This window comes from Lissotriton vulgaris, chromosome 2_1 (genome assembly GCF_964263255.1).
Source record: "Lissotriton vulgaris chromosome 2_1, aLisVul1.2, whole genome shotgun sequence".
In the NCBI taxonomy this organism is placed as follows: Eukaryota; Metazoa; Chordata; class Amphibia; order Caudata; family Salamandridae; genus Lissotriton; species Lissotriton vulgaris.
This window is the reverse complement of record NC_141687.1, coordinates 695,378,983-695,405,407: the sequence shown is the minus strand read 5'-3', so window position 1 is coordinate 695,405,407 and position 26,425 is coordinate 695,378,983. Positions and strand designations below refer to the sequence as shown.

Here is a 26,425-nt window from a genome sequence, read left to right as displayed (position 1 = left end):
CTTCCTTGAGGATGTAGAATGAGGAATTACCACTGAGACCAGAGAAGCAGCTAACAGCACTGTCTAGTGGACGCAGAATGAGGACTTCCTACTTGGACCAGAGCAATAGCTAACAGCATTGCCCAGAGGACTAAGACTTAGGAATTCCACTGTGACCAAAGACACAGCTGCGGTACAAAAGGGGGTGGTGATGGACGGAGCATCTGAATCAATCAAACACTCACACCCAGTCAAAAGATCTGGGTTTAATCCATCACCGTTCTTTAGCCCACTCTGCCACCCCAGTTCAGACATGGCTATATGCAAATCAGTCTGACCCTGTGCCTCATGGGAACAGTCCAGCCCGAACTGCCAAGCCATGTCTTCCCTGGACCGGAAACAAGCTTCCGAGGACCGGTTTCTGGCATTCCAGCCGTCTTCAGCCCAGCTTGCTTGAATCCAGTGGCAAAGTGAGCAAGGAACTCACGTCTGAGCATACTCTGCCACACTTGTGGCGGCCAAAAGCAGTGCAAAAGGGGGTGGTGATGGACGGAGCATCTGAATCAATCAAACACTCACACCCAGTCAAAAGATCTGGGTTTATTCCATCATCGTTCTTTAGCCCACTCTGCCACCCCAGTTCAGACATGTCTATATGCAAATCAGTCTGACCCTGTGTCTCATGGGAACAGTCCAGCCCGAACTGCCAAGCCATGTCTTCCCTGGACCGGAAACAAGCTTCTGAGGACCGGTTTCTGGCATTCCAGCCGTCTTCAGCCCGGCTTGCTGCAGCATAGCCTAGAGGCCTTAGAATGAGAAATGATCAACAGGACCAAAGAAGCAGCTAGCAGCACTGTCTAGAGGACTAAGAATGAGGATTTACTACTGGCAAGGGAGACACAGCTGCAGCCCTGCCTTTGAAATTGGAATGAGAAATTACCACTGAGACTAAAGAAGCAACTAGCAGCACTGCCTGGAGACTTTGAATGAGGAATTACCGACTGGACCAGAGTAAGAAGCTGGCAGCCCTGTATAGTGGACTTAGAATGAGGAATTACCACTGGGACCGTAGAAGCAGCTAGCAGTGCTGTTAGAGAACTAAGGCTACGGAATCAGCATTGTGACCAGAGACACAGCTGCAGCACTACCTACACAATTTAGGATGAGGAATTGCTGACTGGGCCAGAGTAGCAGCTACAAGCGCTGCCTAAAGGACTTAGAATGAGGAATTACCACTGGGACCAGAAAAATAGCTTTTTATAACACACAATTTATCTATGATTTTATCATGGTGCTGCAGCAGAATAGCAGTGGTAGTTCTTATGTTGCCTTTAAGCATCCATATTTTCAATTTTTTTTCAAAATGTTGCTGTGCAAGTTATTATGCATCATCCGTACTTTTAGTTCATAGATGAATGCAAGAATAAGTGGGTAATTCTCTGCTATCAATTCTGCACTTGATTGTTGAATGCAGCAACTGAGGGAATGTTGCCAAGATCTCAAAGCAGAGACTGAAGCTTTTGTAGAAAGGAGAGGGCAGTAGGCAGGGAGAAGCCGAGTTGTTGGAAAGGAGGAGCCGAGGACGAGAAGGAAAGTATTCGAATGTGTACTGCTATTGAAAGGAAGATTATTACTTTTTTAAGTACTTGAAGGGAAGGGGTGAGTAGCCTTTTGCTGTTTATCCTCAAAGCTTGTGGTGATCACAGTAGAATACTCACATCCCTCTAAAGGTTATAGAGAAAACCAGCATTGGCACAACCAAAGTCTTGCCTTGAAAGGCTTTTCAGTCGAATGTGAACTTGTGATCAGTAAAATGCCTCTCAGACTGCAAGAAAGCCAATGGATGAAGTGAGCTGATCTATTGCTCTGCGCTACGTGCTGTGGTGGGCGGCAACAAATTGTGAATAGCAGTTTAACAGACCAGTTCATTGGTGAAGAGAACTGACTGAAAGCCCCTCTATGATTGTATATATGTATGTATTTTTATTATGAATTTTTAGAAACTTAATTTACGTAAAGCTGATTTCACATTATACCATAGTGTATGTCCATCCAACTCTGTATTTAATATTCATTTGAACTAACTTGTTTAAGTAATATGTGATGCCGGACACATAATTGATGTGTTTGTTATAAATGTCATATTGACATGCTTTCTTTGCAGTAATGTGTTTGTGAATGATGGATGTACTTCATGTACAGAAGATTAAAAGTCTTGTTTCTTATCTGAACAGACAATGCTTGCAGAGGTAACGGAGAAAATGGTGCAGATTATCCGTTAAAAACATCAAATGGAATTTACAACAATCATATAAACTTAACATTACCTAGAAAACGTGTCCCTAGAGTAAGTATCTTGCTCTATCTACTTTTTTTGAAAAAGGGGAGTATGAGGCGATAGATTCTCAAACTGTTTGCTAAACTCTTTTTTTTAATTATTGTAATAAATTTCACTAAAGATCACTTTAGTCCTACTTGTTTTTATAGTGAGCCTATTTTGTTATTTGAAATCATGCTTACCGAAAGGATGTTGACGGGCACCAAAAATCACCATTCACATTGTTAAAGTTAATTTCATCAAAATGTTTTAATGTTTTTTTTAATTTTAACACTTTTAGGTTGAAAAGTTGGTACAATGTACACAGCTTTAAAAATAGACTTTTTCTTGTGTGTCAATAAATTAATGCTTGTGTGATCCATTTGATTTAATCTGCCATGGTGGATTTCTTCTGTGTTTAGATTGTGTGGGCAAATTTCAGCTCTAACTAATGGATATCCTGGGTTGTTGTACCCTAGGTTGAAAGGAAAGCTGAAGAGAATGAGCCAAACAAGAGGAGGAGGCAAAGTCCTGATGGGGATGAGGAGGTTGGTACAGAATCTGTTATTTTAGCACTTGGTCCAGTGACCACTTCATTTTAGATTCTTGCACTGCATTATGTAAATCTCAGGTTCTCTCCCTCCTAGATTATTGTGTTTTGAACATGTTAACATGCAATAAAACTATCCAGAGCCGTGATTAAAAGGGCATTTTATTTAATCACTTAAGTTTCCTGGTAGGGACTTTTGCATTATGGTATAATTTGTTTGTAGTTCACATGAATAGCCCCTTCAGGCCAATTTATCATGTAGTTTTTTCCAAAGCATGTTGACCGTGTACCTAATTACAGAGAATCTTTCTGAGAAGTGGAGCAGGAGTAAAGTGTATCCCTCCCAGGGCTGACTTCTCATCCTTCCAATGAAGTAGTAGTTGCTACTCCACACGTATTTCCCCTTCCTGTGCAGAGCAATGTATCAGCTCGTGTCCAACAGGATATCATCTTATCAGTAAAACCTGTCAAAGGTCCCTGAAACGGATGCTGAAGTTTGTGTTTGCAAAATGCGAGAGTGCTGATGTACGTTAGTATGAGAGAGTGCTGCAATATGTTAGGAAGGAAGACTGTGGCGATGTGTTAGTATGGAAGAGTGCAATGAGATCTTCATATAGGAGAGTGCAGCTATGCATTAGTTTGTCTACATTAAAGTGCTGATGTCACCACATATCAATACCTTAAGATGGGTTACTGGAAGGCTCACTTTCAGTAATCTCACATTACCACTTTTGAAACCAAACAGTTAAAACAATGGGCATTAATTGTATTGAAATGTATCTCACAAATATTAATTTTGAAAGATGTGAGAAACTCTCTTCCTGTAGTTTTGCTCCTTTGTTTTGTTTACAGCCGAAACACGTTCGATATTGCACGATAAAAATTATCTGAGCCCTCACATGCCACCTTCATCCTTATTGAAGAGAATCTTGGTGTGTGTATATATATATATATATATATATATATATATATATATATATATATATATATAATTTTCAAAATTAATATTCATAAGATGCATTTCAATACAATGAATATTGAATATATATATATATTCAATATTCATTGTATTGAAATGCATCTTATGAATATTAATTTTGAAAATTGTGAGAAACGATTCTTCCAGTAGTTTTGCTCCTTTGATACATATATATATACATATATGTATATATATGTATCAAAGGAGCAAAACTACTGGAAAAGTAGTTTCTCACAACTTTAAAAATTAATATTCATAAGATGGATTTCAATACAATGAGTATTAATTATATAGCAATTAGCTCTAAAAGCACATAAATATGAAGCTGAATTGTTTCCACTTGCGGACAACTGACATCCATTTAAATGGGAGTGATGTCATGTGAATGAAGAATATTGTATTTGTACGCCCTCCCCTTTTCTCAAGTGGACTGTAGGCTATTAATTGATGCTTCACAGGTTTAAGTTGTTGGCATAAGATCTGTATTCTGAGGTGACCGAAAGGCACTGTGCAGCAATGTATGAAACGACTTCATATATCGTTAACACAAATCTAGTTAGATCAGTGTATGGGTCAGGCAAAATAAACAGCACACTTAACTCTTGAAAACCTGCTCTGTGTGATTCTCAGATTCTGCTGTTTAAACACAATACCACAACAGGATTGTGAAGGTTCAGCTTTCAAATATCAGTAACAGAGCCTCTAACAAAAGTTAAATTTTGCATATGTAAGTACTGACTGACCCCTAAACAACATGTTTATATGAGGTGGCATTAACAGAAGCAAAAATTTGCTGAATGAAGACTTGGTTAAGAATGATGACTTTCTTTGCTCATATATTTCCATCTGCCACCAGTTGGATCGATCAATACGTTTAAATATATATTGCAAGAAGTAAAAGAGCAGATACTAATAACTATTTTGATCAGTTTATCGCCCAGGGATTATGACTGTTGCCTGGGTTTTGCGTTTGCTGTTATTAAAAAAATTAAAGCAAATGCATAAATTAGCAAATATGAGGTGGGATCATTTACAGTATATCGAACATATTGGCCAGGTAGAGTTTGGAACTGCTCAGGTGAATGACAACATTAAATGTTTTGTTAAGGCTCATTGATTGTTATTGTATAGGATTCAAATTTGAGTTCAACATTTACATCACTCTTGATTATGTTGAAATCTTTAATTCCCCTTATTTAACCAATTAGATAGAGGTGCGTTGAAAAGTGTACTTGTTATCAGACGTGATTGTCAACCAGGAGTCCATTAAATTACTTTGATCTGAAAAAAAGATTTTAACTTTTAAAAAGTTGAAGATCGTGCCTGAACCCTTATGTTTTCTACAGAACTACAAATGGAATTAAACTAGATCATTTAAATATCAAAAAAGGAGAAAAAAAGAATGCAACTGTATCATGTTCTCTGTTTTGTTATCTTGCTGGCCTACTCTCTGCACTATTTACCTTGTACAATGAATCTCTGTGAAAAATTGAATTTTTTTCAAGGAGTATTCCTCTTGTTTTAGGAATGTTGCATGAACATTTGAAAATATCAGCTATTTCAAGGCAATGACACACAGAGATCCTGTCATCTGTGAAACTATGAGTCCTTAGTTGCAATATTCAGAAACTTTACCACTACAGAGTTTGGATCTAAAAATTCTTAGAGCATATGACCTATTCCAGTAGGACGCGTCGCCTTTCTTCCGCTGACTGCAAGAAGGATTTTAAAAGAACCCTCTAACATATGCCATTAGGAGTCCATTGGAAAGGATTATATTTCTTGGGAAAACAACTTCTAAAAAGCTCAGTAGTTTGGGCTTTCAATAATGTAAACAACATTTTTCCTACACCATCGTTTAACTCCACCCAGGGGATCCTACCAGCATATACGTTGTCAGGCTGTCTTCATAACCTCCAACATGTACTATATAGAAGAACATGATGTTGCACAAATCAAGATGACCTCTGGAAAAACACATTATCCTTTGTGGCAGGTGTGATAGCTATAGAATCATTTCAGCATTTTCTGCATCTCAGCTGTTGTCCACTTCCCAACTGCGATGGCCAAAGGAGCCTTTGTTCCTTAGAGGAAAATGGTTAAAACCATTCAACTCACAGGCTTTTGGAACAGCCTTGTCTACTGATCCATTAGCCTATTCATAGAACTATATAAAAAGGTGCCCAATTAAGATAGCACGATAGTACATGCTAAATATAGAAATCACTATAATAACCTGCCAATAAAGAAATTTTCACAAAAAAAAAATAATAATGGGCATAACATAGACTTGCTGTTAAACCATGTGTTTTTGCTAACACTACCATTTGCCAGCATGTACATTTTGCCATGACCACATCTGACCAATTAAATTGTATGCTGGTGCTTGAAGTATAGTGTGTCGGAGTCAACAATGCGGTCCCCTGCATTTCTCCAAGGGGCTTCTAGAAGCATGAGAATTCCCAGAACCTCTGGTGCGCACATGCCCGAAGGCTGTGTCCCAGGCTTTCTGAATAGAGGCCTAGGATATATTTATATCAGCCTTGATTGACCAGTCTGAAATTGTAAACAAACCACCAATAGCAGGATCAATCAGCCACCTGTGCCTACTGATATGGGATCTGAAGAGGGGAGTGTGTATGTTGTTGTTCATCCAAAGCACATTATTCACAGATGTATACATCTGTTACTCAATTCACGAAATAAGGGTGAATCCTGAAGGTGTTGTTATATTAGAAAATGAACCACATTACAGCTCCCCTAAACCCAAAAGAGGAACAATGGGACAGAAATTCAGCAACATCTGCACTTGTCCCAATATCATATTGATTAAATCCTATCCTGCCTGGCTAGGGGGAATGAGAAAGAACTTCAGTCTAGATAGATTTTTGAATGATCTGCTATGCTCTACCAACATGGAGCCTGTGAGTTACTATTAGAGCATGCTTAAGTCTGCTGAATTCACAGCCCATCTCAGCCCTCTTAACCCACAGAGTTAAATGAAATCCCCACCAAGGTGGGGGTAATTGTCAGAAAGAGGATGTGGCCAAAAGTACACAACAAACGTTATATTTTTACAAACGTTTTTGTGAAGCAGCAAAATTTCATCTAACAGTCTGTTAGGGCGCTAGGTGCACAACAGGGTGATTGGAAGACGACTAAGAGTAGCGAGAGCCTAGCTGATGCTCAAAGGATCCAGTATTCTTCAGTCGCTGATGGAAGAGTGCAGCCTGTAGTGTGTTCTAAGTCCTATCCAAATGTTGAATATTCGGTAGTCAATGATGGAACAGTGCTTGCTGCTGTGTACTATCGTACAAAGTTTTGTAAGTATCCTGAGCTATTGTACCACAAGGTCTTGTGTACAGTGAATAGAATTTAGTGTCCATTTAATTCTCGGCTTTAGTAGGAAGCAGTGGAGGGATTTCAAGACCTTCATTTTTAGAGACTAAAAACTTAATATATCAGCTTGAACCTCCACTTTCTCAATTGTGCCTAAGTGTTTCCTGGATAGTCCAGTGTTTTTTGTCTGTGCCCCTTTTTTGCGGTGATGAGTCCGCACATTTTGCTGATTATATGACGTGTACAGTTCATATTTTTCCTGTCTGGCCTGTTGAAATGGTGTCTTTGAGGACATCAGTACAAACTGTACAAGTCTTAGAACTGCGTTCAGATTTCAAAGATGGCGTCAAAAAGTGCGCCCCAGTGCTCGATCCTTCCCAGTGTGGCACAGTGAGTGAATACTTCCATTGTTGCGTTGTGTGGCTGTGCTAACAAGGCTTTGGGACTGTCTGATCATTTTTGGTGTGAAAAGTTCTTGGATATTTTTTCAGCCATTCTTAAATACTAAAACGACTTCAGCCAAATTGCTATTTTTTGCCAAATTGCTATTTTTTAATTGCAGAACGCATAGATTTTTTTCTTTGGTCTGCTTATCTCTTCAAATAATTTTTGGGATCCAACAGTACGTTATAGGTGATAAATCACATTTTCCTCAACTTATGTCCATTAAAAAAGTGTCTTGACATTGAGTTCTATAAAGTAGATTATTAGAAACGAATGTTAGACTGATGGAGCTGAGATGTATTCTTCAATCTGTAATTTGTCAGTTGCCAAACTTTAAGAAATAAATATGCCAAACATAATACCATGGATAATTATTTTAGTGTTACAGTTCCCACCGGGAGAAATGCGGTTTTCTATCTTGAATTGATTTCCCTCCTTTGCAAGCCGTATTCCAACATCCCATTCCAGCGCCAGTACTCTTTCTTCCCAGGCTGCACTTCCGGTTCCTGCTTCAGGGGTGTCGGCGCACATCTGGCCGTCCAGTGCTGAATCATGTTTGAGTTTTCGCTCCCCTCGGAGGTGGCCGCGTTTGCATTGCCAATCATAACAGTCTGACTGTGTATTCTTCAAAGCAGTTTATTCAAGATGATCCGGGGCCTGTTTGAAGTCTGTGACACCATGACAGGTTGTTGAACTCCAGCTTCCGGACCATTGGGTTTCACAGAATAATTCTCGTATAACTGTTCCCCTCCCCTGTGTGTAGAAGCCAGCTACACTCACGCATGTAGATGAGCAGTGCGAGACAGGGCAATGCAGCCCTGGAAGAAGGCCTGGGGATGCTGAGAGAGTGCACCAGCAAGCAGCTCCACAACCGCCCCACAGGAGAAAAGATGGGGACAAATGCAGGGAAACTGATGTGAACGTCCCATGTCTTTTGATGAAGACATCAAAGACATGCTATTTCCCTGCCCCTGATGTCATGCCACCTGAAAGCATTATCTATAGTACTTGTATTAGAGCTCTGTGCTGGAGGATGAAAGTATTACCATGTCACCACGTGGTGCATTTGAGGGCATTACGAGGAGGGTGGCCCTTTTATTGTAGAAATGTCGAACAATTTAAAATCATACTTTAAGAGGGAGTCAACAGCAAGGAGATAAACTATAGTTATGTAAAACCATCTGTAAGCACATAAACAGTAACACTGAAGCCCTATTAGAACTTATAAACAAACAAGAAACATGTACTTGCCCAGGGCACAAGTCCTAAAAAAGAAGTAGGGGACGCTGAAAGTTAGATAGTGTCACCGGAAGTGACCTCACAACAGGAAGTGACGTCATGAAAGGTAGCCCCTCGCATTACAGGGAGTCCTTCACTTTGACCCTCTGTCGCACATCCGTGCTTAGGGCCTGGCTGGCTGACTTAGTGCATCATATTTTTTCAGATTTATGAAATTTGGAGATTAATGATGCATATTTAAAGTGCCAAGAAACGACTGGTGTGTGCTTTACACATGGTTTTGTTATAGAGCCCCGCGATCTCGCCAACTGTGGCATGGTTGCATTTATTGGTGTCTCTCCATCTCACGGGTTGTCCCGGAAGAGCTCCGGAGCCTCAGGCATCCAGCTCCTCTTCCAGTAAAGAACTGTGAGGCAGGGAAGACGGCGTCCACCTGGTAAAAACCCGTTAAAATAAGTGGGGGGACGCCGTCCACCCGCGTGGTACCCAACTCGAGCCCTGTAACTTGCCCCAGAAAGATTAAGAAACGAATGATGTGACGCCTAGGAACCACCTTTTCATTCGGTTATATTCCATTATTGTTTATGGGCGCTATCTGCATGATAGTCATATTGCTCGTCGCACCCAGATGCTGGGTCAGGGCCCGTGTTGTCCTCAAGCATAAAGGAGGAAATATGTTCTAAAGACCATAAGCACACAGGATTTCAAAAATACAATTGAAAAGCAAAGATGACACAAAAAGTGAGTTCAAGATCGGGAACTTGGAAACTATGAAGGTGTATTAAAATATGAAAGTGCAATACGGAAAGCATAACAAAAGCAGCATCTCAATCGTTTAGTCAAAGATAATTGAAATAAATTGCCATGAAGGCTGTCAGAGTTTAAAGTAAATGCAGCATTAAGCAAAATCCGAAAAAGACTAAAATCCTCGTTTATACTTTCTGTGCTATGCTGTTCTTTTCCCACACATAGTTGCTCATGCTGACTTATTGGAAATGCACACCATTTATGTAAATCTGATTTTTCTAAAAGCGTGGTAGCATCTGAAGGTGCCCTGTATGCATACCGTTTCAGCAAACGTTGCTAATAACAGTAAGCGTGCAAGTGCGCATGCTCTTGTTTTTTTTCTTTCTTTTTTTCTGTGCACCCTTGAGTTAGGAAGTCGTCTACCTTTGTTCGGGGTGTGTGCCAAAACAGCAACCCCCCTTGTGAAAGCTCAGGTTTCTGCCATATTAGCATCATGGTTCGTAATTTCAGCAAGGGCAAACTAGCCTTTCAGATACGTTTTTTTTTTTCTTATATAACTAGGAATAGCTCAATATTAAACATTGGTCATGTATGAAGGTATGTGGTTGGTGTTCGGCTAATCATGGGTTAGATTGCAGGTGCTGGCGTGTGTAATGGCCACCTGGGTACAGGCGGCATTCCAGCTGCTTTCTCTGTAATCCACGTACACTGTCTTGAATCTATAAATTGGCCGTAGGAGGAAAAAGTGTATAAATACAACAGAATCAAAATGTTGTTTCTACACACATTTACTGCAACTCGCACTTAAGAAGCCTGCATTTTTAAGGCTGTTTTCACCGCCTTTTATCCTTCAGTGCGGTCAAAGTTTAAACATGAGTAAAAAGTGTTGTTAGATTTCGGGGTCTCTAGTTGGCACAGGTAGGTACTTGTGACAAATAGGGATACACTCTTTAGATAACCCCTGCTCACCCCCTTGGTAGCTTGGCACGAGCAGACAGGCTTATCAAAGGCAATGTGTAAAGTATTTGTACCAACACTCACAGAAATACAGTGATAACACCACAAATGGACTCCACACCAGTTTATAAAAAATAGAAGTATTTAATCTAAACTAAACAAGACCAAAACGACAAAAATCCAACATACACAGTTCAAGAATATGGTTTCAGAAGAGTTCTTAAGGTTGCGTTACGTTTTAGTCAAAAGTTCCAAGGGAAAGCTGCAGCGTTAAAAAACAAGCAAAGCTTCACTCCTGAGACCCTAGGTAGGCTTTGCGACAACCCTGCTGGACGCAGCAGGCGTGTTGCGGTGACTCCAGTCTGTATGGGGAGGGATGCGATACCTTGTGTGGTTTCCGGGGCGCAGGTTTCATAGGAAGTGTCTCGCAAAGGTATGATGCGACGATCTTCGGGACGGGGATGATCTCGGGTGCGGCGGCGATGCGCAGCGGCGATCTTCTCCTCTAGCGGCCCCTCGATGCGATGGCTCTGCGACTACTCTTGCAGCAACATGATTCGGCCCACAAGCAAGCGGTGCGACGATCTCACCCAGCGACGACAGGCTCTGCGCCGATACTCGCAGCAATGGTAATATTCCCGCACCTGAGCGATGCGTTCGGCAAGCGAAGGATGCGTCGGTTCTTGCAGCAGCAACAGGCGCTGCGACGATCTCTATCTTCGTGGCGGAGGGAATTTCCTCGCTCTGTCGGGGATGCGCTCCGCAAGCGAGCGATGCGTGAAACTTAGCAGAAGTCTCTGTTTCTTCTTGTCCAGCTTCCCAAACAACAGGTACAACTTCCAGAGGCACCACAACTGGCCCAAGCACTTTAAGAAGGACAGAACTCTCTCAGTAGAGTTCTGGGGGAAAGCTGGGGGTGAAGTCCTTTTGTTCCTGGGACGACTTAACAGGGAGCCAGCTCAACTCGGGCCCTTGGAGATCTCTTCAAGCAAGGGGACACAGCACAAAGCAGTCATTCCTCTCTCCTTGGCAGCAAAGCAACTGCAGGTCAGCCCACAAACACACAGCAGGACAGTCCTTCCTCTTCAGTCTTCCAGCTTTCTCCTTGGCAGAGGTTACTTCTTGATTCCAGGATGATCTAATTTTCTGTAGTCTGGGGTCCTATACTTATAAAGCAACAAAGGTTGTACAGAGTTCCCCAAAAGGGATTTAACTAGAGTAACTCATTAGAACCTCTCTCTTAAGGGGTGTGATAGAGCAGGGAAAGTGAAAGTCCCTTGTCGGAATCAAGGATGCCTCACACAAGTCAAAGGTTGGATGACTACTGTCACCCCACCCGATGATTGTCCAGTGTCATCATTGGCTTCCTGCTCCTACGGCAGGCTGGCGATGCAATGCCCGTCGGGCAGCACAAAGTGCTGCACTTTGGCGGAGGTCTTTTATTCCTTTTGCCAATGAGTGCATGTGTGTGAGGGGCCTAGGAAGTGCAATAAGTGAGCGTGAGTGAAGTTAAAAAAGGTCAGTGGAGTCCAATAGGGGAAACTTTAATAGCATGGCTCACTGCCTTATTAAAATACGTGAGAAGGTGAGGGGTATCAAGGCGTGACGGTTAGGGTAATCAAGCCTTATTCAACCCTCAGTCCAGGTGTGGTCGACATGTTTCATGCCTCTAAGGCAATTCATCAGGACCAATTGCTCATAAAATTGCTAATGGATTCCCCAATAACTAAGGAATCAAATATACGACCTGTAAAGTGTCGCAGAATCAACCCTTCATTGAGGCCCTCCCTGGGACTAGAGAAGGAGACAAAATAAGGGTACAGTCAATAGTATGTTTGTTACCAAAGACGTTGTTGCATGTGACAATAGCATGCGAGTCATTGTGTATTGAAGGGGTTCACAACCCCTGTGAGTTTATCACACTTGTGTCAGAGAGGGTACAGAGGAATATCAAACAAAATGAAGTGAAATATGTCCTGCCAACAGGCGCCATTGGTGATCCGCAATTGGCATGCATTATATCTGATCACAGCTGGGCAGCGTGCCACACCATGCTGGGTGACACATGTGTGTCATGCAGGCATCAGTGGTGTGTTCGTACACACCAACAATTGAAATGTGAAGAGGTACCACTAAAACAACTGATTAAGTACAAAAAGGCATAGCTCACACTAATATAGTGATAACGCTTGTGGTGAATTACCCGGGTGAGAAATAAGTCATGAACATGCGGGTAGTAGCGGAAACGCAACGCTTACCCGCAGTCCCTGGTTGGTTGTCCCACCGGCTGACCTGGTGGGGCCAGTGCTATGTGGTTGGCACCTGGGGAGAAAGCAAGTTCAGCGCTCATCATGAGAGTGGGGAGCGGTGGAGCTTACCGTCATTGCAGGTTCCAGTCAGTGTATATTCGTGGCGATCGTCAGTACGATGCCTCGGGTGAGCTGCGCGTAGGTTCAGCCTACCTTACCTGACTAGCTTCTGGCAAGGCGTGTAATCACCTACCCCGCCCACATCGGTGTAGCCGCAGGATCGCCGGTAGGAGCGGAATGCCTACCAGCCGCTACACATAGCGGGTTGCGCGGGCGCCGTGGGGGGCGTGTCCCGTAGGGGTTGCTAGGAGGCGCGGCGCGCTGGGGCATGGAAAGCAAAGATTTCCACATGGGTATTGGCTCATAACATCGGGCGCCATCTTGGAACGGGGTTAGAACAAGAGTGCATCAATGTTACAGTTAACTCGGTGTTTTAGGGCATTGAAAACAAGGATTTCCATGTGTGTATTAGCTTGTAACATTGGGCGCCATCTTGGAACGGGTCTGGGAGCCAGGTACATTTAAGGTTACAGTTAATGCCTAGCTGGGAAGGGTAGCGAACTCATGGAGTATATTATCTGGCCAGCATAGTCCAGGGCACAGCATCATTAAGGCCAGATTCATCAGTATGTAGGCGATGAACCCATCTTTGTTCCATTTTGAAGAGGGCCTGTTGATTTATTGAGGGATGGCATTCCAGGACAGTCCATTGCAAGTTCTCAGCCACATGATTTTGTTGTCTGCAGTGCTCATACAGTTTGGTGTGGGTCTTTTGACATCGGATATTGCTATTATGCTCCATGATGCGTAGTTTCACAGGACGCATCGTCATCCCAATGTAGATCATCTTACAGGGGCATATGAGTACATAAATACAAAGTGAGCTATTGCAATTAGTGTGTCTATTGATGTTCCAAATGAAGTTCCTGGGCAGTTCAATAGTTTTGCCCTGGATTGTTTGGGGGCAGACTACACATGATCCACAGCGGTAGTGTCCAACGACCGGTGGAAGGTCCCACAAGGTATTAACCGGTCGTGTGCTTGATTTTTTAGGGCGAGTGTGAATCAGGGTGTCTTTGAGATTCGCCGTCCTCTTGAATGCAAAGCGCGGGCGAGGTAATTCCATGCCAGCTGTATTGAGAATCCCCCAATGTGAATTCACAATCTTTTTTATGAACGTCGAGTGCTTAGTATAGGACGTGACACATGTGATTGTATCCTCCTTTTCCTTGGTGTGGACTTCAAGCAAGGACTCTCTGTTGTTGTTAAGCGCTTGTTTGCATGATGTCTTAAGCAGCCATGTAGGGTAGCCCCTATCTTGGAGCTTATGTTGCAGGATACTTGCTTCATGTTTGTAGTCCTGGACAGTACTGCAGTTTCTCCGTATACGGAGAAATTGCCCGAAGGGTAAGTTCTCCCTCAATGCTCTTGTGTGGTGACTATTATATAGGAGCAGACTGTTTCTATCTGTCTTCTTCTTATACATGGTGGTAGTGATCGTTGATGGATCCAATTGGATCGTCAGATCTAGAAACGGTATGGATGTCTCGGAGATAGTGCCCGTAAATTTTAAGAAGGGGTTCTGTTGGTTGATCCATAGACAGAAAGCCTCACAGCTAGACCGGTCACCTTTCCAGAAAATCAAAATGTCATCGATGTATCGACGTCAGAGTGTAAGGTTATCTCGGAAGGGGTTTTGTTCTGGAGGGTAGATGTGGTTCTTTTCAAAAGAGGCCATATAAATGCACGCCAGGCTTGGGGCAAATGTCGAACCCATCGAGGTCCCGCTGACCTGATGATACAGTTGTGATTCGTATCGAAAAAAGTTTTCAGTCAGGGCTATGTGTGCCAGCTCCATGATGAATGCAATGGGAGTAGGGGAGATCCATTCTTCCTGTCGCATCAGTGAGTCCACAGCTTCTAGTGTGGCTTGCTGCGGAATGTTGGTATACAACGCCTCTACGTCTAAAGTCAGGAGTAGGTCAACGTCTTCCCTCCCATCGATGTCATTGATCAAACGTAGGACGTCTCTAGTATCTTGTAAATACGACGGAATCTGCTTCACCAATGGTTGGAAGAAGGCGTCACAGAATTGGGACAGAGGTTCCAGCAATGATCCGATGCCAGAGACAATCGGTCTCCCCGGGACTGGAGTAGTGCCCTTGTGAATCTTGGGGAGGGTGTAGAAATAAGAGTGACCGGATCCGTTGTTACTAGGAATTCAGCTTCCTTCTTGCTGATCCATTCGTTGGTCTCGGCTTCAATGACGAGGCTAGTGATGGTGGTCATTAGCCGTTTCGTGGGATCCTCCATCAGTGGTCTGTAATGAGTGGTATTAGACAACTGTCGTCTACATTCACAGTCATAATCCTCATAAGTTTGTATGACTGTGGCACCCCCTTTGTCAGCTTGTTTGATGACAATAGAGTCGTCCCTGCCCAGATCAATGGACGCTTGTCGTTCTGCAGCTGTTAAATTGTGGAAGGGTTTCAACTTTGGTTTGTTTTGCATGCTGGTCCGCACTGCCCGTTCGAAGGTGAGAACCTCCGGTGGGACCATTCCATCATTTGGGGTAAATGTAGAAGGTTTTTTCAGACCAGTGTCTAAAGTGGGAAGTTCCGGTCGATTGTCAAAAAACGCCCGAAGTCGTATTTTTCTGAAGAATTGTTTCAGTTTGATAGTTTCTTGGAAAGAATCCGGGGTCGGGGTGGGGACAAACCCAAGGCCTTTCTCTAGAACTCTTTTCTCCGTTGGTGAAAGAATTTTCTTTGACAGGTTGACGATCAGACTCGTCTCCCCCTGGCTGCTGTACTCCTGGTCTCCATTGAGGTTGATGTTGGCGCCTGGTCCTGCCACTGCACTCCTTTTTGCCCGCCTCGCTTTCGCCCTCTTCCTCTGCCCCAACCTCTGCCTTGAAAAGGTGGCGGATTGAGGGGGTATAATTGTGGCGGGCCTTGCGGGAAAAAGGGATATTGCCAAGCTGGTGTCATATGAGGAGGACCGTGGAAGACTGGGCCTTGTTGGTACCCTTGTTGCCAAGCGCGTGGTGGGGCTCGTGAATTCCTAGCAGGATATCCCCCGCTCGAGTCGCTGCTTGTTGATCCCCGTCTCTGATCGTTGCCTGAGCTCTCATCGGAAGAATAGTTATTCTTCTTCCCTTTGAAGCCGTCCTTGAGATAGGGGTAGACTTTTTCTTTCTCAAACTTGGCAATGTCTTTCTCAAGTTTGGTAGTTTTTTGTTTTAATAAGAACTCATGGTGGTCAGACATTTCCTGATTAATCTCACTCAGCTTGGTGGTGAATGCCGTTTTATTATTCTTGGAAGTTGCATTTTTCATGGAGGCCTCCAGGGCTGAGATCTTTTTCCTATACTTATACCCCTAAAAGTATTTGTTTCCTTTGTGCAGGAGGGCTCTGAGCCCGGTCTGAACCATTTCTGGGTGTTCCTTGAGCACTTTGTTTTCCTGGCCTTTCCTTTCCTTTCCTTTCAAAGAGAGGGGCAGGGTCGTCAGCCGCCCAGCAGGAGGTGGAGTCAGCATTGGGGAAGGCAGGCACAGCCCTATTCAGGCCCAGGTGCTACCCCCTCCAACCACTCTAGATGCAGATGGTGCTATTCAGCCCAGGGATGCCCACTCAGCCTCTGGGAGCAGCCCAGCCCCTGCCACTCACAAACCAGACAGTCAATTCACAAACAGGCCAAGGCACACTGAAAGGTCAGACAAGAGAACAGCCACTTTCTAAAAGTGCTGTTCCTTAAACACAGGATTAAAAAAAACACCTTTCCTAAAAGATGTGTTATTAAATTCGGAGTTCAGGGATGCCAGACTTTTATGTCCTATCTTGCTCCTATGGGAATATATGCAGGTAACCACTGTACACAGCATTCCCCATGATAGCATGGGCAAGAAAGCCTTACATTAGTGAAAAACGTAAATGGCTGTAATTCACTACCAGAGCATGTCACCTGCACTAGTACATGCTCTACCTTTCACATACACTGCACCCTGCCCAGGGGGTACCTTGGGCCTTCCATAGGGGTGTCCAATGTGTACAGAAAGGGAAGGGTTAGGCCTGGCCAGTGGGGACACTGGCCAGGTTGACATGGCAGTCCACAGATGGCACACAGGCACTGCAGTGGCAGGCCTGAGACACCATTTTAGGGCTACTCATGTGAGTGGTACAATCAGTGCTGAAGGCCCACTAGTAGCATTTGAATCACCAGCCCTGGCACACTCATTGCACTTTACTAGGGACTTCTTGGTGATACAAATATGCAAATCATGGATAACCAATCACAATAACAATGTACTCAGGGAGCACTTGCACTTTGACATTGATCAGCAGTGGCAAAGTGCCCAAAGCATCTAAACCAGCAAAAACGAAATCCAGCACTGCGTCAAAAATACAGGAGGTAGAGGCAAGAAGTCAGGAGAAACCACGCCAAAGATGCCAGGTCTAACAAGTGTGAAGTCCAGCCACTCTTTTTCCTCAAGTTTACCCCATAAAACCCGGATATTGTTCAACTACAAATGAGGCTGTAAGGCCCAAATGTGCTGCAATTTAATAGTAAACCGGACAGCATCCGTAGTAGAGATGTCTCTAAGAACCTGGCTCACGTCCCAAATCCAAGGGTTTATACAACCAATTTAACCTTAGAAAATGAAGTGGTAGAAACTGCATGCGAGTATGGTGTGAGCAAAAGTATAACACATTAACGGATCACATTTCAGCATTATAAAATGTCCTATAATCCTACCATCTGAACCCTATCCTACTACTTGAATAGTGACTCGCCCCTTCTGACCGAATATCATCCATGATTGTCAGAACAAACTAGTTACATAAGCAATAAAAAGAATCATGAATTAATACAATACAGTGTGAAAAGCGGGAAGAGCCATAAAAAAGATTCAAAAACCTTCCCCCAGAAAGTTCTTCAAGAACAATGTGTCATACAAAGCAAACAGTGCACAATTTGCTGCCTGTGAGGTTAATGAGAAATATAAACACACAGTGACTGTTATCAAGCCAGCAGCCATATTTTATAAACAAGGAACCAAGGCCTAGTTAACATTAGTCAAGGAAAACAGTTTGACATATCGTAACTTTTTCCGGTTTAAATAGCAAACTATATATATTATTTTGCACATATGTATTTCTAATGAAAGAAAACTACAACATGTTCCTGAGCGATTTTCTTCTTAAATATTTCACGTTCTTAATCCATAACAAATTTATCTCAGTTTAGAAAATTTGGTATGTTCATATATGAACACGTGGTCTATTTACCCCTTTTTTATGTAAAGTCCAGAAACAGGCAAATGCAAATAAAAGACAAGCATTGGCAAAATGTATAGGTCTGCGTTGGCTGCCAGTTTTTCAGCTTTGTCAGTATTTGGTTTGTTTTGCTATGGTTATCGCAAAACTTTATTGTTGGAGATGCTGCCGCACCCTCGTCAATCTTTAAAAAAAAAATCATTGTCTGAAAGCAAAAACATTATTTTTGTCTCAAAAAGCACACGTTGCCTTAACAATCCCTTAGTCAATGTCTGCATTGAGCTGACCCATTGACCCATGCAGCATACTGTACTGGGCAGGGGAAAAGTGTGAATGACACAAGAAGAGATCATTGGATGAAGAGGGCCGGCTGAAAGCCCATATAAGTAAGTATATTTTATGTCTAACTTTAGTAAAACCAAAAGTGTTGGCTAATAGCTGACATATAAAGAAAGTGCAGCACATTACAGTGCCAGCTTGTCTGTGACTTGAAAGCCTGATTTGACATTTGCTTGAGGCATGCTTCCCAGTGAAGGCTCCCTGGAAAAGACAGGATAATTTTGTAGAATCGGCTTCAAGAGTTAGCTTTACTTTGTTGTGGCGAAATACTTGGGCATTCATAAGTGGTACATGCTGACCAATGAATCGGATGATGAAACGAATCCATCAATACATCATGTGTGTTCAGTGCTGCAATGTTTCACTTGAAATTTATGGAAGGCCATCTACCCATCTCCCCTCTTGCTTTGATAACAGAAAGTTCCTGTGTTTAGGATTCCCAAAATATTGATCTTCCAGTTTCCAATCGATCTTGAATATGGTGTCTCGTCTGTTCTGACTCGTAACCTCCGTACCTCCTTCTTGGGCGGTGAGATATTTCTAAACCAAATAGGGCATAGGCACCGTGTCAAAATTGTTTTAGAAAGCAGCATAGGTAAAACATTGTTTTTACAAAGATAGGTACAAAGCTGGGAAATGTGTAGATAACTTATTGTAAAGGAAATATGTTCAGTGCTGATTAATGTCCTAGTTCTGAACTAGTTTTATTGCATAGCCTGTAGAAGATGGGCGATAAGCTGGCCTTTCTAGCCATCAAGCTAGTAGATTGCTTCAGCCAGGCAATGTAGCAACACCACCTTACGTCAGTGCACCAAAGCCAAGCCTGTTATGTCCTCAATTGTAGTGAGCACCAGGTCCCAGAAAGGCTAGACCAAAGGATTTGTGTTAAGATGCAATCCTCCTAACATCCTCTCCAGCGCCGCGTATTCCTCTGATGACCCATCTGTACCAACCTTGATGGGGTGTACGCCATCTGTAGCGTATTTTTAGCATAGCTTCCCTGCCTCCTGCCTGAGTGGCAAAGTTATTTGTGTATTTGATGCTATCATCCCATTGCTTCTCATTAAGATGAATCTTCAGTTCCCTTTCTCAGGACTCTTGGAACCAGGGTTTCTCTCCGTCTCTTCTGGACTTGAGCATGTTGTGATTTTAAGATGTCTTTTGACCTGTACACCTCAGCAGGTACCTCTCAAAAGGAATCCGATTTCTTCTTGCCCCTGGTTTGATTCTAAGGTCAAGGAGCCAGTGGCTTCAATGCATACGTCGGTATCTCTCAGCTTCGAGAAGGTGAAACTCTACTTTCAATTCCTACAGCATCTATAATGCTATGTTCAACATGCTCTTTGCACCTTTTCCACTTTCATACCAGTTGTGCCTAATACTCACAAACCTTGTTAAGGGAACCATGGTTAAAATTTCCTCGCCACTACTTACTAGAATAATCTCTCTCACTCTCACAACTCTAAATAATCATAACCTATTTCTCGAACAGGGGTGGCTCCTTCACTAAAGCCGAGGAGTGTCACCCCACTGCGTTTCAGCACTGTATAAAAAGAAAAGGATGATAACCAGAGGATATTATCATAAAATGTTTCCTAATTAAGCAGTTTTGCGGGGCAGGGTGGGGCGGGGCTGGGCAGTTCAGTGGGGAGGAGTGGTGGCACTCTCTAAGTGCCCATGACTGTTTGACCAGCCCTCTTGGTCCAGCCAAACAGTCAATCACACTTTGCATGTTCCCCACCAGGATGCATTACAGCTTTGAAGGAGAACATGCCCATGCTCCCATTCCTGGTCTGAGCACTGAACCACAGTGCTCAGACCAATCCCAACACTGCGTTGAATGGCTTATGGGGAGCCAGGGTGTGCTCTATGCTCGCACAGTAGTCAGAAAGGGGACAGAGGAGAGGAGGCAGCCAGCCAGTGTTTTCTTTTTTTGTCTTTGAAGCCCCACCTCCCTGCCCCACTGCTGCTTCACAGTAGCAGCCGCTACTGTTCTCGAACAACTTAAAACCTGGATCTTTTCAGCAGATCTCAGCAAGACTACGTTAAGCCGGCCGAACAACTTGTTAGTTTACAGCCACCTTCTATAAATGAACCCCTACCACCATCCAACTACTGTCATCACCACCCAGGCACCACCACAATCAAACCATTATCCACTGTCGCCCACTATTATTCTTGGAAGTTTAGCACCTATCACGTCTCTGGTTTGTTTTGATCTCTGCAAGGCTAGTGATGAGAAGAAAGATAATGGTGCCATGAAGGATCAGCCTTAAAATGGCTTTGGTGGCTTGAAGAGAGAATATGACAAATGTCTTGAATGCTCTGAATAATCTGGCAGAATAGAGTTAATATTTTCAGTCACTGATATCTAATTTCCTCAATCTAAATGTATCCTATATGCGGTGAGATATTTCTAAACCAAATAGGGCATAGGCACTGTGTCAAAATTGTTTTAGAAAGCAGCATAGGTAAAACATTGTTTTTAAAAAGATAGGTACAAAGCTGGGAAATGTGTAGATAACTTATTGTAAAGGAAATATGTTCAGTGCTGATTAATGTCCTAGTTCTGAACAAGTAGCATGTGGGTATCTCTATAAAGCTCTCGAATCCACCAGGCTGATTAATATCAGGAATTTAACTAGTATAGTTACATCCACTCAGGCTGCAGTAGGCGATTTCTTATCATCGGTTTAGTAGGCAAGTTAAATTCCCCGTCATATGCACATTTTCTTCCATCAATAGCGCTTTAAAAGATACCTCTTAGAAGAATGAAAGTGCACTTGTGCAGGCTTTTCATACTACACCTTTTGTTAAGTAAACTCACAGCACTAAAGAACTTTACAAAACCATACTTAAGTGAAACTTTGAAACTCGTTAAATGCCAAACATCACACAGACACTCTTTACTGTCTAGTTCCACTTCCTTGCATCTGGATTCGAGACACATTTGTTCTCCTTTTCTAATTTTAAATTCCAAAAAGGATCACTTCATGAAACTAGACAGCACAGGAAAGGATTACCAGATCCATTTGACAAAACAAGCACATTTTCTCATCTGTAAAGAATAGGGTGACTTCGCCTCCCCACCCTCCGGTAATCTGCACTCTCAGCGTAGCAGAGGGTCTCAGTGTCATGGAACTGCTGTCTGATGGTAGATGGAAACAACCTCTGAATTGATATTTTGAAAGTGAAAGCTTGGTAAACCTGCTGCTGATCCATGAAACCTTCTGTAACCCAACTAACCACCTCAATGTGACCATCAGCTACTAGATGATGAAGAACAGACTTTTGTGATTGATTTGCTAACCTGTCAATGCTTCTAAAATAGAATGTGCATAGGGTAGAGTTCATGGAATGTAAAGGATAGGCCATGTGCATTTTATGCATTACAAGCCCTGGTGTTGAAAAAGCTCCGAAGACATTTTTCACTGTGGCAAGACTGGCCGTCCAATAGGAAAGCACTGGGTTACATTATAGCACCTTATAATGCTTAACTTCACCTTGGGAATAGCTGGAAAAATGATTCAAGGACTCATTTTAATAATATTTTAAAATCCAACATAATAGTCACATCGGATATTATATTACTATTTTAAAAATGGCACTTGTAGAAAGTTGTGATTTTCCAAATGTGCCTTTCTGGCAGTATTCTCTATCCCCCAGGAGCTGAATGACTCCTTGTTTAGATGTGAAGTGGCTCCCAGAGCTGTTACAACGAGAGAGTGGTTGATCTTCCCCTGACAGAATGGCCATCTGGGGTGTGCCCAGGAACTTAATTAAGTTCAAAGAATGCTTACCCTGTCACAGGCAATGTCCTCTTTGTAGGAATTGTCGCACACCTTCTACAGAGACTTCAGACCATACAGAACACTGCAGCCAGACTCACCATTGGCCTTCTCCGATGAACCCACATGACATCCCACCTCCGGAAAGAAGAGATACCAATTCAAGCTGCAGAACCATGTGCACAAGGCTCTACACAACCAAGGACATCCCTATATTAACCACAGCCTGAACTTCCACCATCCATCGAGAAGCCTACGCTTCGCCTCCCTTTCACTTGCCCATACACCCTGCATATACTGAAGCACAAGTGGAGGATGCTCCTTCTCCCACATTGCAGCAAAGGACTGGAACAACCTTCCCACACACCTCTGGACCATCACCTCACCCTGGAATTCCGAATGGTCCTCAAGACCTGGCTGTTCGAACAAGCCTCCGGAGCCTGCAAACCCCTGTACATCATATCGGGTGATTAGCCGTGCTTCATAAATCCTGTTTGATTGATTGACAGGAAGATATAGATTACACCTGAGCCTGCATCCCCCATTTGGTTCTGTTATCCAGTAAAGCACTAAGCCAAGTGGGAGAGTAACTTCCCCAGAACTGGTTTTGAGTGGCCATAATGGTGGGCTCGTCCTTTATCACAGCCAGACCTATGAATGGGCACACATAGCTCTCCACAAGGGGTGAAAAGTAGTACCATCTTGGTTTTATGCAGAGAAGGGTACTGTAGGGTAGTTTACAGTAAAACATGCAGGAAGTGCTGAAAATTTGGGTAGGGTCTTGCCTGGGAGCTTTACCCCATTGGTTAGGGAGTGGCCAGGAGTTTCCCCCATCCACAGGTTGGCTCTGCACACAAATTTGGACCTGTGGAAGACAGAAGAAGGATTGCACCTGCAATTGAGACTTGTGAAGAGAACCTTAAGAGCTGGACCTGCTCCCATGTCAGAGTATACTCCTCCTGCATAAACTTAAAACCGTTTTTTTCCACTGGCGGCCTCTAGCAAAAATAAGGCCTGTTTGTTTGAGTGTATAAGCCATTTCTGGGGCCACTTCAAGTAGCCATATAATAATGACCTATAAGGGGGAGTTTCTCTGCATTTCACTTGAGAGCATTTGGTGGAATCCCTGCTCAGGTTCTAGTAATATTCCCTATGTCTTCAACACAGGTCGAAGCTTATATAATTTTAGTACTCTGAATGAGGGCACCAGTTAATGACAGACTAAATGGGTTGCTGTGCAGATCAATGTATCTGTCCTATGCCCTACATACTACTGCAAAATAAATTAAATCCATAAAAGTGAGAGTGAAATTTGACTCTATTGGGATTCACTCATGTCCGGTGGTATAAAAAGGTCAATTTCTGCATGGCCTGTCTCAGTAGTTTTATTATGCATGCTGCACCATTTGCGACATCTTTTTAGTTACAGACACTTGAGCCCGCACACGCATCAATATACGTGATAGTGCATTTTTATTCGTTAGATTTTTCATCGATTTGTGTTTTTTTTAAAGTGGGTTTACTCTCCCTTGTCCAGTCCTGAAGAGGCCACAAACTCTACCACTACATATTAGGAGAAGTCCACGCTGTTGGTTGGGAATGAACAATTTATTTACAGACTGCAGTCTAAATCTCATTGGATGTTCTGCTCATAATTTTAGGCGTTTCTACAGATAAAGTGGACTATCTCTTGACTGATTATTTTTTGGAAATGCACACTGGGCTGTGCCACGTTACAACTATTCATTTGCATAGTAGGATAATGCGATTGATGTCTGATAGACTTTGTAACCTTGTTTGTAAAAAGTATTTACATTAAAAAATGCTTTTGTATAGTAACACAAAAGGAGGCATATTGTTATAAAAGTTTCATTAATGCACTGTATAAATAATGTATTTTGTCCAATAATAATTTGTTTTATTGTTGACTAAAGACTCAAATTTATCCAGCTAGTTACATTTTTTTAGTGCATAACTAGCCCAATCTCTAGAGTGTTACTTGTCCCTCTCCCATTTTGTATTCTCTGTCTCCTGTGAGTAGTAGTAGTCCAAGATAACTAGAGCAAGTGAGCTCACGGAAGTTGCATGCTAGGAATTTAATACTGGATCCCCACATTTGATCAAATTGTGGCATTTTGCAGTCTAAGGATGCAGTGAGTTTTTCTATTCCCATAATTTGTGTAGCGAGTCAGTGTGGGCTGGTGTGACGTCTGTGCCCCATTTCAAGGTAATGACCTGCTTATACACACACAGGGCCATTATGATTGTCTTTCCCTTATTTAAGCTTAGTGGGTAGGTTGGCCCATTGGGAGCTTAAACATGCTATAGCTAGGGAGCTAGGGGATGTATGTTTTGAAGATTTCATTGCTGTCTTTCAATGCCTCCTCCGTGTACTATTTGTGTTTGGGACAGCGCCAAAGTTGATGAGTTGTATGTATGTATGTATGTATAGACATTTATATAGCGCACTACTTACCCGGAGGGTCCCAAGGCGCTTCGACCGCTGCGAAACCCTTCCTGGCTTCCCTGAGAGATGGTCCCTTAATGGGTATCTCCAGGGTGAGACCAGGCATCCCCGGCGGTCTGGTGGGGCCGTTAGTGAAGATGAGGCAAGCTAATGCCCAGAGTTGCCGAGTGTGATCGCTGATCAGAGTGGGCACCGAGGCGAGAGAATTATCGAGTCCGCTGACCCTGGTCCAGAAACCTGCCGCGCCGGGAATCGAACCCTGGTCCCGGGCCGTCCTCTGCTCTCGGGTCTGCCGCCTCTAACCAGTGAGCCACACTACTTCACTCAGTTAGCATGTCCAAGTGGCCGCAATTACACCAGCTGACATTTACGCCATTGGACTACCATTGTTCAAGTCCTGCTGGTGTGTAGTACCAACACTGTGTTCTCTTGAACATGGCTAATTTTCTCTAGGTGCTAAAGGAAGACATGCGGGCCCAGTGCAGTATATATGACCATTCCTTGGAGGTAAAGTTATGTCTTAACTCGGCCTCCCACCACCTCTAAGCTTGTGATTTGCTTCGGTCTGATGCTCTATTCGGAAAATTATATTTGTCTGCGTGTAGAACCCTAAAATTTCTCTAAGTTTGTGAGTTGCCTGCTCGCATGAGGATGAATCATGGGGGTGATCCAGTGTACCATAACTGTGTAGTAACAGTGTTCAGTGGCTGGGATGCCATAGTCCGACCACATTTTTGGGAAGTCCATTATGCCTGTGTGATCGAACAAGTCGTTGATTAGCTTGCAATTGGCTTCTTACCATTTGCGGAATTCATTGCCTGACTTACAAGGTGGGAACACGGGATTGCTTACTAGAAGAGACCAAAAAACCTCTATATTTAGGAAATAATAACATCCACTTTGTATCAATACCTCACTGTGCTGAAATGTCATAGTAGATTACTAATTATGCCACATATAGTTGCAGAAAGTGCCACACAATTAGGTTTTTCCTTGCACATAGTTTAGCTATCTCTGCTGCATAATTTGACTCCTACATAATTCTGTAATTCCAGTGGTCTTTCTATGGCTGGTTCTGCAGTAAAGGTTGACATGCATTGCTGTAATTAGCAACCGATGGGCCCTTTCAAATCAAAATAACTGATATCTACAAAAAGCATGCCTCAAATGTCAGTGGAGACCTGCATTTTTTGTATCTGTGATACAGCATAGAAAACATAATTGATGCAATCTGAACTGCGTTTTTAAAAGGTTTGATGAGTGATTATTGTAGAGGCGCTTTCACTTTTGGGTAAGAATTGTTCAATTTACAGCGAAATAGGCAACACATAATAATGCAGAGCCGCAGCAGACTGGGACCAGAACAAAAGTATTTTTCAGAAAAAGCTTCACTTGGTGTCCTATTTATTTACTTAATAAATGTGCATTATGTGTGTAACCATCTATGCATACATGTTTTGTTAAATCATTGCACATTGATCCTTTCCAACGATAATTTCAAACATATTGAATAGTGAACCTTTCCCAAATTGCAGTAAGAGAGAATTCATGTTGAACCTTCCAAAGGTACATTCGGAAACAGTGCTTATTAAACCTTTTCTAAAATATATTCAGATAGAATGTATATTAAGCCTTTTCTTGGGTACATTCCCAAAGAATGCATCTTTCTCAATGTACTGTTTAAGAGAATGCAA

At 42.8% G+C, this 26,425-nt stretch overlaps 1 protein-coding gene across 6 annotated transcripts in view; it reads left to right on the top strand.

Annotated features, from left to right (window-relative positions):
• Window positions 1-26,425, top strand: part of MICAL2 (microtubule associated monooxygenase, calponin and LIM domain containing 2) — a 906,862-nt gene that overhangs the window by 243,422 nt on the left and 637,015 nt on the right. For all 6 annotated transcript variants that reach the window (XM_086955940.1, XM_086955941.1, XM_086955938.1 and 3 more), the window contains exons 14-15: window positions 2,214-2,326; window positions 2,776-2,844. In XM_086955940.1, the coding sequence (XP_086812066.1) occupies window positions 2,214-2,326; window positions 2,776-2,844 (182 nt within the window). The remainder of the gene's footprint in view (window positions 1-2,213; window positions 2,327-2,775; window positions 2,845-26,425) is intronic.